This window comes from Camelina sativa, chromosome 17 (genome assembly GCF_030686135.1).
Source record: "Camelina sativa cultivar CO46 ecotype springtype chromosome 17, ASM3068613v1".
In the NCBI taxonomy this organism is placed as follows: Eukaryota; Viridiplantae; Streptophyta; class Magnoliopsida; order Brassicales; family Brassicaceae; genus Camelina; species Camelina sativa.
In genome coordinates, this window is record NC_141896.1 from 18,585,873 (window position 1) to 18,603,385 (window position 17,513).

Here is a 17,513-nt window from a genome sequence, read left to right on the forward strand (position 1 = left end):
TTGGTTCGTGGTGCATCCTTTCCCTATTGACGATGTCAATGAGTACTTTGTCCCATCTGAAATTCCGTTTCGCCGTGCTCCTGTTGAATGCTTGGAACCTTCTTGTCAACTCGTAAAAGAGAACGGAGTCCAAAATTACGGTCCTTTGTTTTATCATTTCTTCTCCGTTTTTGTGCCACAGCGTTAGGGCAATCATCTCCATGTGCTGCAGATGCAGTTAAACGCAAACCGGTCGGATTTAAATCCAACAAGAAACCATGAACACCCCAAAATCGTGTAGTTAAAGTTTAAAATATGTACCTGACTATGGACCCATTTTTGGGACGATATAAGAGTAGAGAAGAATAGGATATCTGCCTTGCGGAATCCGAAAAAGGTGTGTACCCGGCGAAATTTTGTAATTATGAATATCCTATATCAATGAATGAGCATATCAATATGTCATCGGAGTAATATATACTACACTTACACATTATCTTGTTTTATCATCTCGGTGAATTTGGCGAATTTCCCATCAGCAACATCTTCCATAGGGTCGTATGAAACCGACCCTGCTTTTATCACTATGGCTTCGGATGGTTGACTCGCACGTATCTCCATTATCACTTCTTCTGCGCGTCCTGTTTCATCCACAATAATAACTGACTGCGGCACTAAATTGTCTGAGTCACCGGGAATACATTCCTCCCCGGGACTTTGATCTGGTTGACCTCTAGTCTCTTTACAGTCCTCTTCGACATCGCGTTCGTTGGGTATTGCTTGGTCTCCAGCCTAATAAGATGCACGTACATAGATTAGTTGTGACGTTCACTGGACCATCTAAGTAGACACTATAAATATGGCAAATATTCGAAATAAAAAATAATTTTGCACTATTGGAGGTTAACTGTTGTTTCTATTTGTACATGTCCATCAGTTTTGTTACAGCCCTCCTCGCCATCGCTTTCCTTTTGTTGACCGTCAACTGCAGTTTCATTTTCTACAGGTATTTCGGTTTTTTTACAACCCTCATCTGACTCGCCTTCCTGACGTCTTATGTCCCTTATGTTACTGTTAAACCACTCTACTTTCCCGCCTTCTTGATGCAGTTCTTCCCCATCCTCCTATTCAAAATAATGAAACTTTTAAGACGCGTGTTCGTAGTAGGAACTTGGTACAAGCTCAATTTTTCACACGTGTAGATTAGAGGAGGTAAACAAATAACCGAATATATATGAGACCCACAGATGGTTATCCCTTTTATGGTTACTTCCTGACCTACCATTTTGTTACAATGCAAATCAGGTTCCATTTTAGTATTCAGCTGCAGCAAAATCTGTTCAATTAAAGGTGGACAATGCTTTATTACGAATATAGTGTTGTAATCTCCATTCCATGTCAAATACTTACATCGGATACGGTTTTAGTTGGTGATAGCTCGACAGCAATGTCCCCCGCGTCATAATCTTGGCGACACTCATTAACTCCATTGTCCGGGGATGGTTCGTTCATGCCACAGTCGTTATTATCGGTTACCCACTCATTAATATGAGTACGGGTTGTATCCTACGGTCAAATATATAAAGTGTATATGATAGGTGCATAAGCAAAAACACCCCCATTACGTTGATTAAGTCGCATTCTAAAGAGGATCTTGTTGTCCATTACCTGGCCTCCAACTAAAGAATCACCACTGACAGAGTGTTGACCATCTATGGCATCCTTCGAACCATCAGTATTCCGATCACCCTGTGCACACCACGATAGCAACATAATTTAATATATGTAAGTAGTGAAAAAATTACAACCCTTAAGCTATTTGTCATATCAACCTTAGCAGTGTCAGCGCATCCCCTGTTTCTGACCTTCTCTCCCTTTTTTTCATAACCATTACTGAACTCATTCTTCGAAACTTTATAGTTTTCCCTCTTCTTTTTTTTGAATACTTCTTCTCTGAAACTGTATGCGAAGCGTAAGAAGGTTCCCCATGTTCGTTTCTTTTAACCTCCAATAGTGCAGCTCTTATCTCCTTGCGGATCTCTGTACGTACGAAAATCTCCATGTTTGCCTGATTTTCCTTCATCAGTGCTTCTTGTTTCCTGTAGAACCGGCTTAGTTCCGCCGCATACCTTTCAAATTGGTCATCGTCGAAACGTTCATCAACAATGGGCGTACCCCCCGGTCGCCCATCAGTTCTCGTGCTCTTCTCTTTCTTATTGTCAATTGTTGCGGTGTCTGTTCTTTTCCTCTTCCGACAGTCAACTGTAACTATATCACCAATTAACCATTAATTTAAAAAAAAATTATCTTTATAGTGAAGCCCTTTGTAATGTATAAATGTTTTTAATACCTTTCTCTTCGGGACGTGTCTGTTTTGGACACCTATCATCACCTCCCATCCATATTGCCTCATCCCATTTGTGGCCAGCTTTAATAAGATTTTCAATGTTGTCAACTTGATGGTCTTCCTCTTCGTCACGCCACTCCAATTCTCCACTATCACAATGCTCCCCACTACCAACCATCCGTCTAATAACTACCTATAATATGATTACAAATATATATACATTTGACGAAACTGATAGATTCAGGTCGTTAACGTATTATATCAACCAAGTACATACCTCTTTAGCAGCCTCGCATGCGAAGATGTCTGCTGTCTTGATTGGCCGCAGTTTAGCCAGATTGTGGATCGATCTTTGATTAAACGCCTGATCTTGAACGTCAGATGGTACTAATCTTGCAATTGCTGGGACAGATTGGAAAGCCAGCAGCTGGAGTGCTAGAGGAAATCCATGAACAGCAACTGATTGTTGCTTGAAAGTTTATACTAAGCTGTCTACGTCTGCTGGACATTTAAATCCTGTAATAGTCTCCAGCGTCCGTTCAAATGACAACCTTCCCCATGGATATTTGAAAAAAAAATCAATATTCTTCGTCATCTCCACTGTCTTCGGATCTGGTTTTACTGGTTGCGTGGCGCATGTTAGAACTCCATCAACTATTATTATCAGCGCTAAAGCTAGTTTCTGCCACGTTTCCATTTCCTCAGTCTCCAACCTTTTGACCAACTCGGAGATCGTTGGTTCTATGTTTTCCCCGAATAGAACTTCCCAAACAGTCATACATCCTTTATCCGTTTTTGTAGCTCTTTCCACATCACTCTTTTTTGGATAATTTCCACATTCGAGACCTGTCAACTCTACAAATTCCTGTAATCCAAACTTGATTGGATTGCCACCAAACACAATCCACATCTCATGCCGCTTTTTGGTCACCAATTGACGGCAAACAAATCCATGAACTAGTTTACCGGAGAACGAGATCTTGTTAGCAGGGATACGAAAAAGCTGCCCAAATGGAGACTCTAACAAGTTTTCCATTTCTTTTGTTCCACTCAGCACCCTCGATATTGTAGAAAGATATTCCGGTTTTGAATACGCATTTATCTTGGTTTTGAGAGGGTAATGGTCAAGAGCAAATAACCTCCTCGGTAGATCCAAGCTCAATTGAGGAACGATCTCTACAGCCTCGGGATCCATCCTATCACCTTGAAGTAACGTACATATTAATATGTACGTACACTAAACCAATTAACCCTAATACCAATGTCTACCAAAGTTTAATTCTGTTGACGATTACGGTTATTTATCCTCTGCCCGCCACAGATACACTACTATTCATCAATTTCACATCCTGGGCTACTCAAAGCGATTCTTAAATGTATTTGCTATATACTCTTCCAACCTAATATAGAATTTGGGGGTACTATCTCTCTTCCAATTTAAAGTAAGAAGCCAAGAGAAACACTTACCTTCTGATTCAACACTGGTGATGAAAGAGGGATCGAAACAAGTCGCCTTTCTCTGATTTCACCCGACCTCTGTAATCTCTTCTTCCTTAAATGTTCCGTCGCCGACTTCTATGGAGTGTCGTTTTGTAGTACTTATCCCAGATCTAAACACCTTAATTCAAAAAATCTACTTGTAAAACAACCCTATCGGACATCCGAATGCGCTGTCGCAGCTGAGGCCTCAGTTTTCCGTCTATTACTAAGAACGAAGATTTTGCCTCTACTACTAAACTATTTTAAAATAATTTTTTATTTATAAACAGTGCAATGGCTGAGCTTTTCTTTAAATATTTTTATTCAAATTATACAGTTCTTCAACGTTATTGGTTCATTTGCACTATATATCAGCCTTTATTCGTCTGGTTAAACCATCATTCACTATTCCTTGATGATTTATAAAGTTTTACATTGAATTGGTTTGTTAAATGAACCAATATATTTTCCGCCAATATATAACGTCGACTATAGGGTCATAATTAAGTAGTGCGTGCAATGTGTCGTCTTCGCTTAACCGGCAGTTACACATGTTAAATATCTAAATGCGATGAATCTGTATGGAATGCAGTCACGACGTTTGAAAAGCCATAATATTGATAATCCATTTGTGTTTGTTCGCTGCTTATATAAGAAGACAAATACACACCCAGTGACCTATGTATTCGTCTCTCAAAAACCAAAATATCACATCACAAAGTAAACATAAGTGCAACAAAGTCATGGTGCATTTCGACAGGCTATCCGATCTCCAGACGTGGCGATCTGATTGGAAGGTTTCTGTTAAGATCATCCGCAAGTGGAGAAAGAGAGAAGGGAACATCGTCACCTTTGAAATGGTTGTTTCGGATGTTTTCGTAAGTGACTCGTCTCATCATCATATTATATGCACTTAATATTAAATGATACATGTACATCATGGTTGAACTTTTTTCCCCCACCGTAGGGAGATAAGATGCAGGCAACAATCAGCGAGGACCTGTTGCCCCAGTTCTGTGCGGGGATTGAGGAGGGTTTGTGGAAAACCTTCTCTAATTTCGTCGTCACTAACGACACATCCGCTGTGAAGGTCGTGGCTTTCAACTACCGGATCAAATTCACTGCTGACACGGTTGTGGACAACATTCGTTGCTTGTCGACCAATCACTACATCGATTACGTCCCCTTCGACCAAATTTACGAACGATGGCCTCGTTGGACCCAGAACTGCTGCTTAGGTAACGTTGCATTGTGTTGTTCCGGTTTTTAATATCATATCCAGTACCATAATTCTAATGACATGACACCATAGACACGATGGGGAAAGTTACTCACGTCGAACGAAGAATATTGGTGGACCATCCAACTGCTCCACGTTTTGCCGAGAGAACCCGGTTGATACGGTTTTCATTGACGAATGATGAGTGAGTCGTTTTCGCCATTATTAGCTTTCACACACTTTAAAGATATACCGGGCTATTAACGTAAGGTGTCTCTGTGTGTAGGGGTCATCACTTGCAATGTGTGGCTTATGATGAGATGGTCGATGATTTCGTCCGCAATATTTGGCTATGCGGAGGCAACCCAGTTGTAGTCTTGCGATTCTGGAGGCCCAAGTTTAAGGATGGAGGTACTGATTAGCCAAACTTATTTAAAACAATTCAATCACCTTTTAAATATAAGATTACTGCATAAAACTAATTTTGGTTACCCTTTTTCCTTATTTTTCCACACCGCAGGAGGGATGGAAGTGGTTAGTTAACCGGGTGTCTCTAAAGTGATATTTGAACCACCCTTCCCTGAGGTTAGAGATTTCAAACTCCGGTTGGAATACTTCGACCAGCGCGAGCGGACTGACGACGATTCGTAGCCTATGTTTCCATTTGTCAATGTTGCTTACATTCCAAACTTCTAAACCACGTTGCTGGACTCTTTATATTATCTTCATTACCTACATCCCAACAATCTATCTTACGTGGATAGGAATAATTTGATGTAAAATGTTTGTGTGTATTACGCATGGTTAATTATATATTTTTTATTTGGTAAGCATCTACCTAATAGTGCCAACCTTTAATGTTAGACGTATGTGTAAAAACGTGTACAAATGTTTATGTTTATGTTTAATTTCAAGGGTTTGGTCGATAATAATAACACGACAAGGTTTCAAACAGTCTTTATTTTAGACGATAAAAAAATGGGAGGAAACCAAATAAAACGTTTATAACTTGATGTTAAACAATTAAACCACAACCCAAAGTACTACTAATAAAACGACCAAACTACTTTAAAAAATAGGTCATTGTTGCTAGTATAACCAAAGTCGCAACAAACACATTGGTCAGTTTTAATTCCATAGTTAATCCATCACTCTTGTACGCAATCAACGCCTTCATCATTTCCAACTCCATCTGATTTTCCTTGTGCATATTTAAGATGTTAGCAATCTCCTCTTTTTGTCCCTGAAGCGCTTCACGCATTTGATTCAAACTAGTTAACTTTAGAAGATCTTCCTTCACTGTTTTCAGTTCCTCATCATAGCTTCATCCCACCATTTAAAAATGTGATAGTCCCCATCCTGCATTTTTTTGCTTATAATGTTTGTTAAAACGAAAACCTCAAGTTATACAAATAAATCTGATCTTTAATCAACCTCGGGGAAACTGTACGTTACTTACCTCTCTATTTCTACAAGTGTAGTGGAGCCTCCCTGGGTTTGTCCTTGTAAAAGAAGGTTGTAGGTTTGGCCTTTCACCATAGTAACAAATCCAACATCTATGGCAGCGGCTCTCTCTGTTTCCCCCAAATCAGACATTAAGAACGAAACTGATAACGTAATTGAAGGAGGGAAAATAAAGAAAAGAGGAACATTAAACTATTAACCGAATATCCAACTCTCTAAATCTAATCCAACATCTATGGCAGCGGCTCTCTCTGTTTCCCCCAAATCAGTTCAATGAACCCTAATTTCCCTGAATTTTATAAGATATCGATTATATTCGGTTAGCTTTTATAGAACATTCTGTTTTGTGCCGTTTTTTGTATTCTAAAACAACATGAACTTTTCCAAGCTGTGTCGTTTTCCACTAGATACGAACGGCGTCGTAAGCTTGATACAGTGCCGGTCCTTTAATAAAGCCCGTAAATCAAGGGCTTTATGCTACAGATTATATTACCGATTTTAGGGGAATCAATATCAAAAAAGGTGCGGTGGTACAGTGGTAGGATTGGCCTTGACTGTCCTTCAGTGTCACGGGTTCGAGCCCTTGTAAAGTTGTAGTAGGAACTTTTTTTTTTCCTACTGTTTGTTAATGGGCAAAATTGGTTGGGCCGGCACTGTTGATAGTTTTGTGTGTTTGCCCGGTGAAACTAAGTACACGTCGTCTATATGGATGGTTTGAAGCTAGGGAATTGCCATTTTAGACCTTTTCGGAATATAAGGAGCACTACGACATCTAGTACACATTTTCGGAACAAAAGGAGCAAAACGACCAAAACGACAGATATTGGCATACACGTTAATTAACATCTTCATTACATAGTAATTTAATTATCTAATGAAACATACGTGGCGAGGTGAAACGCAACACAGAAGGGAACCGACGATACACCTAGAGGATTTCACATATAGATTTGGCCACCCACCACACTCCGCAATTTACACATATGATGTCATAATAATGTGTGTCATAATAACTACTCATGGCACAGTCCAGGAAAGGGATCAACGAACTGGAGGGATATACAAAAGAATCTTTGTACGTGTTTTGACGCGCCGTCTTAAACATACTCAACCGTTGGAACAGATCTTCCCCGATAAGCCGTACTCCCTCTGATTGGAGTGGATAGTGATGTGCATCAAATTGGTGAAGAAAACGAACCGCCATCTGCTCGTCCCCATATAACATAGAGAAAATTCCACATGCGAGAGTGGACTCGGCATCTTCGGGAACGTTGTTTTTTAGTAGTGCGATACCGCGCTCAATGTCTCGCTCCTCGGCAACGATCCGTAGTCCCTCGTTGTAGATTGCTATTCTGTTCCCTGCGTCTAAGCATTTTTCGAAAATACGCCTGTGAATCCCTTCTTCCTGGAGTTCACCATTTGGCTTCCTTGTCGTTTGGAATGAAGAAGGATGTTCACAGATTTGGTAGATGCTGGCAACCTTCAGAACTTCTCGGGCAAGCACCGTATCCACTCCTCGCCGAGCAGCCTTTAATAATGGGCCTGCTCGCCAGAACCCATCAACTACGAGATGCTTGGCTATTTTTATCAAGATCTCGTCTGGCAGATCAGTCTTCTTACGGCTAGAAGTCACCATTTTTTGGGAGTTAATAGCCAAAATTTCGAAAAAAAAAAATTTCCCGCCAAAATTTTTCCCGCCAAAAAAAATTTACAAGGTTTTTAAAAGGTTTTACAAGGTTTCTACCTTATAAAAGCCTTATAAACACCTTGTAAAGGCTTTTACAAGATTTTTTAAAGAGTTTTAAAAGGTTTTTTAAACAACTTGTAAACGCTTTTACAAGATTTTTAAAAAGTTTTTAAAAGGTTTTAAAAGGTTTTTAAAAGGTTTTTAAAAGGTTTTCAAATGGTTTTTAAAAGGATTTTTAAAAGGTTTTTAAACACCTTCTAAACCCTTTTACAATGTTTTTAAAAACGTTGTAAAAGTTTTTAATAACTTAATTCCCTTGATTGAGCTACAAACCAGTTCTTACGCTGCGCCAAGTCCGCGGCAGCAATCAAACTTGAGTTTAGGCAGCATCTTCCAGTGAGACTTCCATTGTTTAGACAAAACACTCGTGGCTATGGAAAGTTTGGTAGGAAGCAGAGACAATATTTGCAGAATCAGAGCTTCAGGCAACTCACTGATCCTGTCCTCATTCACAACACCTAGAATATTCATGTTCCCACCATCTCTTTTGCTGTCAAAATCCAAAACGAAACAAGATTAATTAAAAGATGAGTTAGATTTTGAAGCTTTAACTATTACACTTGTAAGAAACCCTAAAAACAGACAAAAGAGACTAATCATCGTTTCATTGGATTAGAATTTTGTTGAAATCCCCTTATTCTGTTGAATTCTCGCACAAACAAGACATGCGCTTCTTCGACCTCCAAACGCAGAAGAGAATCAGAGGGTTTCCAACGAGACTCCGTAGAGAATGGGGTATTTTGTTTTGTTTATTGTTTTGGGTTTCTAACTAGCTTATATATATAATAATCATAAGCAATTTTTTTTTTTAATGATAAAATTAAAGTTCAAAATATTATTTTCATTATAATTTTGCTATATTGACTAAATAAGTTCAAAAAACCCTTTTACAGCGTTTACAAGTTGTTTAAAATCAACAGATAAATTGTTATACATCAAAAACTGTTGAATTTAGCGAAATAAGAAAGACTTGTTCAGCTAACCTCTTCGTCCACAAGGAGGAGAACTCGTTTTATAAAGCATTCGTGAATCGACCAAGCGTTCAACACCTTGGCGTGGATACACCAACACCAATTCCTTCTCTTGCGGTCCAATTCAGCAATATGATCGGTTCTGAAGCTCATGGTGATCTCAGATTTTGGATATCTCTTACTTTAAACTGTGTTAGGAATTGACGAAGGTTGAGAGCAATTAAAATCTTTACGGAGAGCGAAATCTCGAAACGGCGCGGCCTTTCAACTTTCCATGGTGTCCGTTTAATAAGACCCTAAATGTACGTACCTTCCCAATGTAGTATACGTACATATGTATAGTTTGTATATTTACAAGACTAACAAATAACCGAGAATCATAAATTAATAACGAGATCCCGACCAAAACGAAAGAGGATATCGCTAAGCCCACACCTTAACCATTAAACTCATAAATATTAACAAACATCGATAGACCAAAAATATGTTTCCCTCAATTTGAAACCCTGTACCATAATTGTGATAAACACTTTAAGAGATGGTTTACTCGGGCTTGTTTTAAATAATATTCGGTTATTAGCGGTTTCAGATTTACAAGCAGAGTAAAGGTAGATCAAATATTTAGCTGTTCAGGTCTAGATTAAGGGTGAAGAGCATAATAAAAAGGTATACAATTTATGCATGTATTTCTCATGCATTAACCACAAAAAAGACAAATAAACTGCAGTTAAAAATAATATCTATCTTGAATGGTAACTTATAAAGTGATGACAGGACTTGATGCTTTTCGCCCTTGATCTGCACTTGAACAGCCACATATTTGATTTTTTAGAGAACTAGTGTAAATTTATTTGTAAAATATGCTAGTACGGAAACGTGTCTTTTTCTACAAACCGGATTTGAGTCAAATTATATACGAACTACACAACTTTCCAATTTGACGTCCGGAACAGCCAATAGCTATAGCATTAAATGCGACAAGTACATGCAGGGATTTGACATCTTCTTTTGTGGAAAGTCATTCTTACTTATATTTTGAAATGACTATTATCTCATCATAGTGTTTACTGATCACTTTTTAAGCAAGTAATAATTATAAACTTTGCCCAACGAGTACAGTATATATTTTTGGTTACCGAGACGAGGAGAGAAAAATCTTTATCGTGTGAACCAGTATGATGTTGCGTAAGCATTACGTACACCTTTTCCCAACTAATTACTCTGTGTAACTTATTCTTCATTATGCATTGTGCTAAAAGGACACGCAGAGTAATTATATTGTACAGTATATATACAAATTTCACAACCTACCTCCTTTATTGTTGAAGCATATATAATAGCTCCGATAACGAAATTAAAAAAAAAAAAAATGGCGAAAGCACACAATAAGCTCCCATATCTCCCTGATGATATTTTACTCGAAATCTTTAGGCTTCTCGCAGTAGATGGGCTGTCGCACCTTGCTCCAATTTTAAAGTCGGGTCGGCGAGGACTGAAGACGGTGCTCGACCCCTATGTTCTAAAGGATGCAAACATCTACAACATCTGTTGGCATCCGTTATTGATCCAAACGTCAGACGACCCAAATGGTGGCCCTCAAGATAAAGGGATTCATAGGTGTATATTCAAAAAATGCTTCAAAGCTGGAAACGAAGTTGCAATCTACTACGAGGGCCTCCGGATTGTTGCGGAGGAGAGAGACATCAAGCGAGGCATTTCTGTTCTATCTCGTAACGTTCCCGCAGACGCTGAGGCAACACTGGCATGTGGTATCTTTTCTATGTTATATGGAACCGAACAGATGGCGGTTTATTTTCTTCACTTATTTGATGCACATCACTTTCCTCTCAAATCGCATGGGGTCAGATTTGTAGGCAAGTCTGTGTTTCGCCTGTTGTTTACATACCAGGTGGCACTTCAAAACACGTACAAGGATACATTCCTCTATCCATCTACTCACCTCATCCCTAACCCGGATTGTGCCGCCATTTGTTGTATCCAATCCAGTTTCTTCTCTATAAACTTTCGAGATTACGACATCTTGTGTACTAATTGCGGACTTTGGTGGTTGGCGAAATCTATATGTGAAATCCTTTAGTTCTATAATCTCCAATGGCTGCTCTTTAAAGTTTATTTTTTTTTGTTTTAATGTGCTGTTGTATACGTCTGGTACGTACATGTGAACTTATATGAGCGGTGGTACGTACATCGATAATTTGTAGGGTATGTTATTAAATAAAACAGAACAATATGAACGGGACTAGTCAATGTGTACGTACACGTCACACACAATAGAACTGGTTTGGAACCGTGTACAACTATGTATTTATGTACGATGCCCTGTTACGTTGTACGTACACAAATACATAGGTGTGGCACCGTGTACGATGGCGGGATAATACTAAATAGAATACATATGTTGATTATAAAATAAACTCCGGCATACACCGGATAACGGTTCGAGGTTCCAAAAAGAAAAAAACAACCATCAAGTACATAATATTTCTACATTAACCTAGTTGAAAACGTCTTCACTAAGGTTAAGCCGCAAAAAAATAAAAACATGAAAAGAGGATCTTAAAAGAACGAGCGCAACTCCTGTGCATACCAGTAGAAAAAACAGGACTTACACCCGGTGAGGTAGCTACTGCAAGTACACCTACGGTGGTGGAAGAGAGAAGGCGACGATCTCACTTCAAAAAGGGGACCACGGAGATGGAGGTTCGCAACATGGAACATAACCAGGCCAGCGACTTCAACGGCGGTGTTCATGTGAGGGACCATGAACCAGAAAATATTGCCAAACGCCTCGGCCTCCATCACTTGGCCGGTAAACATTGCGAACAGCACATAAGCGAAATTCGCATACGGATCCGTTGGTGCAAAATAGCATAGCTTTGCCATACCTTCAGCAAAGGTGGGGGAGTTTGAAGCTAGCCTAACGCCCTCAAGATAGTTCGCTATGTTGTGGCCCCTGTAGAGGATAAGCTCAAAGTAGGGCCTGAACTTAGACTCCATAGTGATGAACTGTGGCCACGTGATGAACGGACAAAGTTGAACAGTTTGGAGGTCGACAGTGTTCAGCGCCTCAACCAAGGCGGGGATAGGAGTGACAGATACGGGTATAAAATGACAAGGAGGCTTGTAGGGTTTGGCAGCTTGATGGCCAGGAATATCTCGTTCGGAGGGGTGTTCATTGTTTTTTTTTTTTTTTTCTTTTTGGTTGGAGACGATATGGGCTGTGGATGGTATTTGCTGTGTGTAGGGAATAAAACATCGTCTTACGTACACACATCTATATATAGTGAGAGCAGTGGTAATTTTATTTTTACTATAACAGGTAATTAACTTGATGGTATTTAACAGTTAAATGTACTGATTGTATAGGAATATATTTATACAAAAATGTAATGATTTAATTATGTTTATTAGCCACGCCAAAAGTATCCAACAAGCTCTGTTGGTTCTTTGGTACTCGTGTACGTATATAAGTAAAATTACATAACTGATATTTGACATCTACAACCCTGCAAGTCATATCGATTCAAATTGACTTATATGGACGTCAAATCAGTTGGCCATTGCATTAAAAATTGCAACATGTCATTGCATTAAATACGACTACTAATAGATACAAACACATTGTTAATTTCCCTATATTATATATTAAATATAGTGGTTTCAGTTTTAAGTATAAAAGGGTACAATTCAATTCAACCTACACGGGCATGTAACTGTTGATGTAGGTCTTAGCCATGTACAGAATAAGATATTCGATAAACTATTAGTTTTCATGGAACTAATAGCCAGTTATCACATCTAACAAAGTTCGTGGTTACCTTTATTAGCTTGCCTTATTATGCAAAGGTGCATCGCTGACAAAATACTTCGTTTAATATTAAAATTAGAATTGATAGGAGATAAGGTGTACACGGAAACGAGGAAATGCAAACATGTTTCGTTATAACTACCAAAGCATTTGACTAATTCGGCGAGCGCACCACCAGATTGTGCATTTCCTGCAACGATGCTTGTAAGGGCCCACCATATTGAGTACGTCTTTCTTCCTCATTGAGAGCGCGCATTTTAGTGCGCACGAAGGAGTTGTTATTTCCCCATCATCAGGGTAGTCAAAAAACACACCATAAGTTGTATTGTGTGATGCTCCATATTGAATAAGCTCAGTGATGAGTTCTTCACACATATCTCCAACCTCTTCGGAGTCAAGTGGGTAGTGTTTTATAGAAAACAGCTGAAGCAAATGACCCGCCTGGACTCCGGACCCTTTACAGATGCACAACATGGCAGACGCAAGAGTAGCGTCGGCATGTGGTTGTACGTTACGCAGGAGTAAATTTACGGCCCCTTCAATGTCCCCATCTTTTGTTGCAAGACGAAGGCCTTCATAATATATGGCCGTTGGATTATCCGCATCAAGGCACCTTTCAAAAAACTTCCTGTGTCGACCACCAAACATGATATCATCGGGGTCACTGCACATGTTGAAGATGTTTGCCTCTTTCAAGACATCGCGACGGTAAACTATAGTTTTGCCTCTATTTCCCGAACGTAGGAGTGACTGCATGTACCACCAGTGTTTTGCTGCCATTAGTTTAGCTATTCGCGCCAACAGATCGTTAGGAAGATTTGGGTTGGTCATATTTGTAGTGAAAGTATTATGTGCACATTGTGCATGCAAACGATTTTATAATACGAACTTGTTGATATCGTTGGGGAAGTATTTGGTATGGATATAAATGATACTTGATATAACTGCGTGACAAGATGGCGAGGTGACATCAAACCACTAATTTAATTATTAAGATTTTAAAACATCCACTAACAAAATAGATGGAGTGTCGTTTTGAGAATATTAATGGGCCGTTAATATTTTAGGCCCATTTACATCATAACCATATATGATCCCCCACATCCCCTATTAGTATACACGTGTCACAATTTACTATCTCAATCTCGATTATTCACTACCCGCTCAGCTTAACGTAGTAGCAGACATGACACCAGTTGGCAACTGCGATGTGACAACTGATACCCGCAAAAGTCGTATATGCGAAGACGTAGAAGAGTTGTTTAAGAAGTAAGTAGAGGGATGTGATGTGTCTTGATGAGTACGTTTAATATGATGTATTTGTAATCATTACTAAGTTACGAAATCTGGTCACATTGTGAACTAAATATGTTTCTGGTTAGCATTCTATATATATTCACACATGGTTTGTATGGAACAATGATTACTACGTATTTAGGCTATAGTTTGACCTCTCTCTATGTCGAATTATGTGTTGATTTGTAACTTGTATTAGTATTAAATAAAAAGAAAAATCAAATTATTGCTTTGTTCAGTGCGGAATTTATTAAACCGCTGGGTAAATGGTAGTTGGGTAAAGTATATGCGGTTCATGGGTTAATTGATTGTTTTGGAAACCGCAACAGTAATTTGTTTTTTTTTTTTAATTACGAAAAATACAGAATATTTCTTGATTGGTAACATAACGCGGATTTAAAAAAATAAAACTTAAAAACCGCACTTATGCATGTCGCCGTTCATTGCCATAAATTATTAAAAAACCTGCAACTCCCAACTACAACTCTCCCTTTATTTAGAGTACCCTCCACAAGTTGCAACACATACGAAACATTGTTTTACAAAAATCTAGTGAAAATGCCGCATGCAACTGGAAAAATGCCCGAGATACCCGATGAAATATTGATTAAAATCCTCGGCTTTCTCGCAGTTGATGGTTTGGAGTACCTTGCTCCAATACTGAAGGCAGGTCATCGAGGTGTAGAAACGGCGCTCTCTCCCCAAGTTTTAAAGGGTGCTAACATCTTCAGCTTATGCTGGCATCCGACGATGTTCCAAACACCACATCACCCAAATGGTAGAGTCCAAAATGAAGGGGTCCATAGGTGTATTTTCGAAAAATGCCTAGAGGCTGGCAACAAACAGGCAATTTTTTTCGAAGGTTTCCGGGTTGTTGCTGAGGTGGAAGACATTAAGCAAGGTATCGCACTTCTAACTCGTAACGTTCCCACGGAACCTATCTCGACACTAGCTTGTGGGTTTTTTTCAATGTTAGTTGGGAACTGCGAGATGGCTACTCATTTTCTTGAACTGTTTGATTCACATCACTACCAAATTAAATCGGAACGAGCAAGGTTTCTGGTCAAGGGGTTGTTTCGGTTGCTGTGTAGATATCAGACGGCGCGAGTAAACACATACTGGGACACATTCGTCTATCCTATTGCTCCCTTTATCCCTAAACCGGAATGTACTCGATTGTGTTTACGGGAACATGGTTTCTACTCTCTCCGGTATGAAGATTATGACATTGTCTACACAAAGTGCGGCCTCTGGTGGTTGGCGAGAGCTATATGCGAGATCCTGTAGGTATATTTTATCTTTCAGATGTTTCGCCCTTAACGTACTATCTGACGAATATCTTGTTATCAACGCAGTTCTTAAATCTTCTACAATCCATGTAAGTACTATAAATCCGGCCTTTAGTTTAGAATGTCTCCTGGTGTACTAAACTTGGTTCATGTAACACCTAATGTTGTATCCTTTATAAGAACGCGGTATCTATCGATACTTATTATGTTGTTTAATAATGGTAAGTGGTTGGGTGCGTAAAGGTGGCCAAGGCATCGGAGATGAACTATGAATATAGAACTATATAATTTGTTCTTCACTTTGCAAGACCACTTAAATATGATAGCAAGACGTACACAACCTGAAAGATGTTAGTGTAATAACAACGTTTAAAATTTCAGTGTACGTTCAAGAGTAAGTACGTATAGTGTACGTACAAAAGTTTATACTTTAAGACAAGATGGCGAGGTGACATCAAACCATTAATTATTAAGATTTTAAAACATCCACTAACAAAATAGGTGGAGTGTCGTTTTGAGAATCTTAATGGGCCGTTAATATTTTAGGCCCATTTACATCATAACCATATATGATCTCCCACATCCCCTATTAGTATACACGTGTCATAACCATATTACGGATTTGAAGTCTACTAGTATAATCTACTATCTAAATCTCGATTATTCACTACCCGCTCAGCTTAACGTAGTGGCAGACATGACACCAGTTGGCAACTGCGATGTGACAACTGATACCCGCAAAAGTCGTATATGCGAAGACGTAGAAGAGTTGTTTAACAAGTAAGTAGAGGGATGTGATGTGTCTTGATGAGTAAGTTTAATATGATGTATTTGTAATCATTACTAAGTTACGAAATCTGGTCACAGTGTGAACTAAATATGTTTCTGGTTAGCATTCTATATATATTCACACATGGTTTGTATGGAACAATGATTACTACGTATTTAGGCTATATTTACGAATATAAAACTATATAACTCGTACCTAAATGTGACGTTGGGTGCCTAAATGTGACCATCGGAGATGATTTATGAAGATAAAACTATATAACTCGTACCTTCCCATTGCAAAACCAATTAAATATAATACTAAGACGTACACAACCTGAAAGATGTTAGTGTAATAACAACGTTTAAAATTTCAGTGTACGTTCAAGAGTAAGTACGTTTAGTGTATGTACAAAGGTTTATACTTTAAGGCCTTGTACGTATTACAGTTTGCAAATTGCGTGTACGTAGAATGGGAAGGAATAGTTCGGGCATTATCTCCCTTCATGCAATTTTTATTATGCAAATTAAATATAAATAAAGGTTTCTGACGCAGATTCTTCTATTACGTATCTACGTGGCGCCACCATAATAACGGATGTCAAATGCGTTATACACTACTTGGACAATTATTTCTCTTAAATTCCGCTAGGCTCTACTTAGGGTACACATGACAGCAGTAGGTTGGACGAAGTGACAACTCCTACCCCCAAAGTCGTGTTACCATAAACGTGATGTGATTTATTTCTCAGCGAGTTTTAATTAAACAGTAGTAAGTGACGTATGTCTCGGCACATTACAACAATGAACGGGTATGGTGTTAGCGAAATAAGTATCTCGTTAGCGTTCCATAAATTATAATTACCAGTCCCACTGAGTGCAACCTGAACTTTGAGTTCTTCAAACACCCTTCTGTACAAGTTGCAGTTCCTACTTAAAAACCACAGCAAGCTGGCGTCTGCGTCTCAAAAAATGCCTCATCTACCAGATGAGATGTTGATTATCATCTTCGGGTTTCTCGCAGTAGATGGTTTGAACTACCTAGCTCCAATAGTCAAGGCAGGACCTCGGGGAGTCAAAACAGCGCTTACGCCTCAAGTTCTCAAGGATGCTAACATCTCCAGC

General features: G+C 38.9%; 1 protein-coding gene and 1 pseudogene across 1 annotated transcript; one reads left to right on the forward strand and one right to left on the reverse strand.

Annotated features, from left to right (window-relative positions):
• Positions 1 to 2,582: 2,582 nt before the first annotated feature.
• LOC147923994 (uncharacterized) lies at positions 2,583 to 3,521 on the reverse strand (annotated as a pseudogene).
• A 1,027-nt stretch (positions 3,522 to 4,548) lies between these two features.
• LOC147923995 (uncharacterized) lies at positions 4,549 to 5,446 on the forward strand. Its single transcript, XM_087496586.1, has 4 exons — positions 4,549 to 4,683; positions 4,773 to 5,043; positions 5,118 to 5,229; positions 5,311 to 5,446. Exons 1-4 carry the CDS (start codon positions 4,549 to 4,551, stop codon positions 5,444 to 5,446), a joined length of 654 nt encoding a protein of 217 aa, XP_087352712.1.
• The last annotated feature ends 12,067 nt before the right edge of the window (positions 5,447 to 17,513 follow it).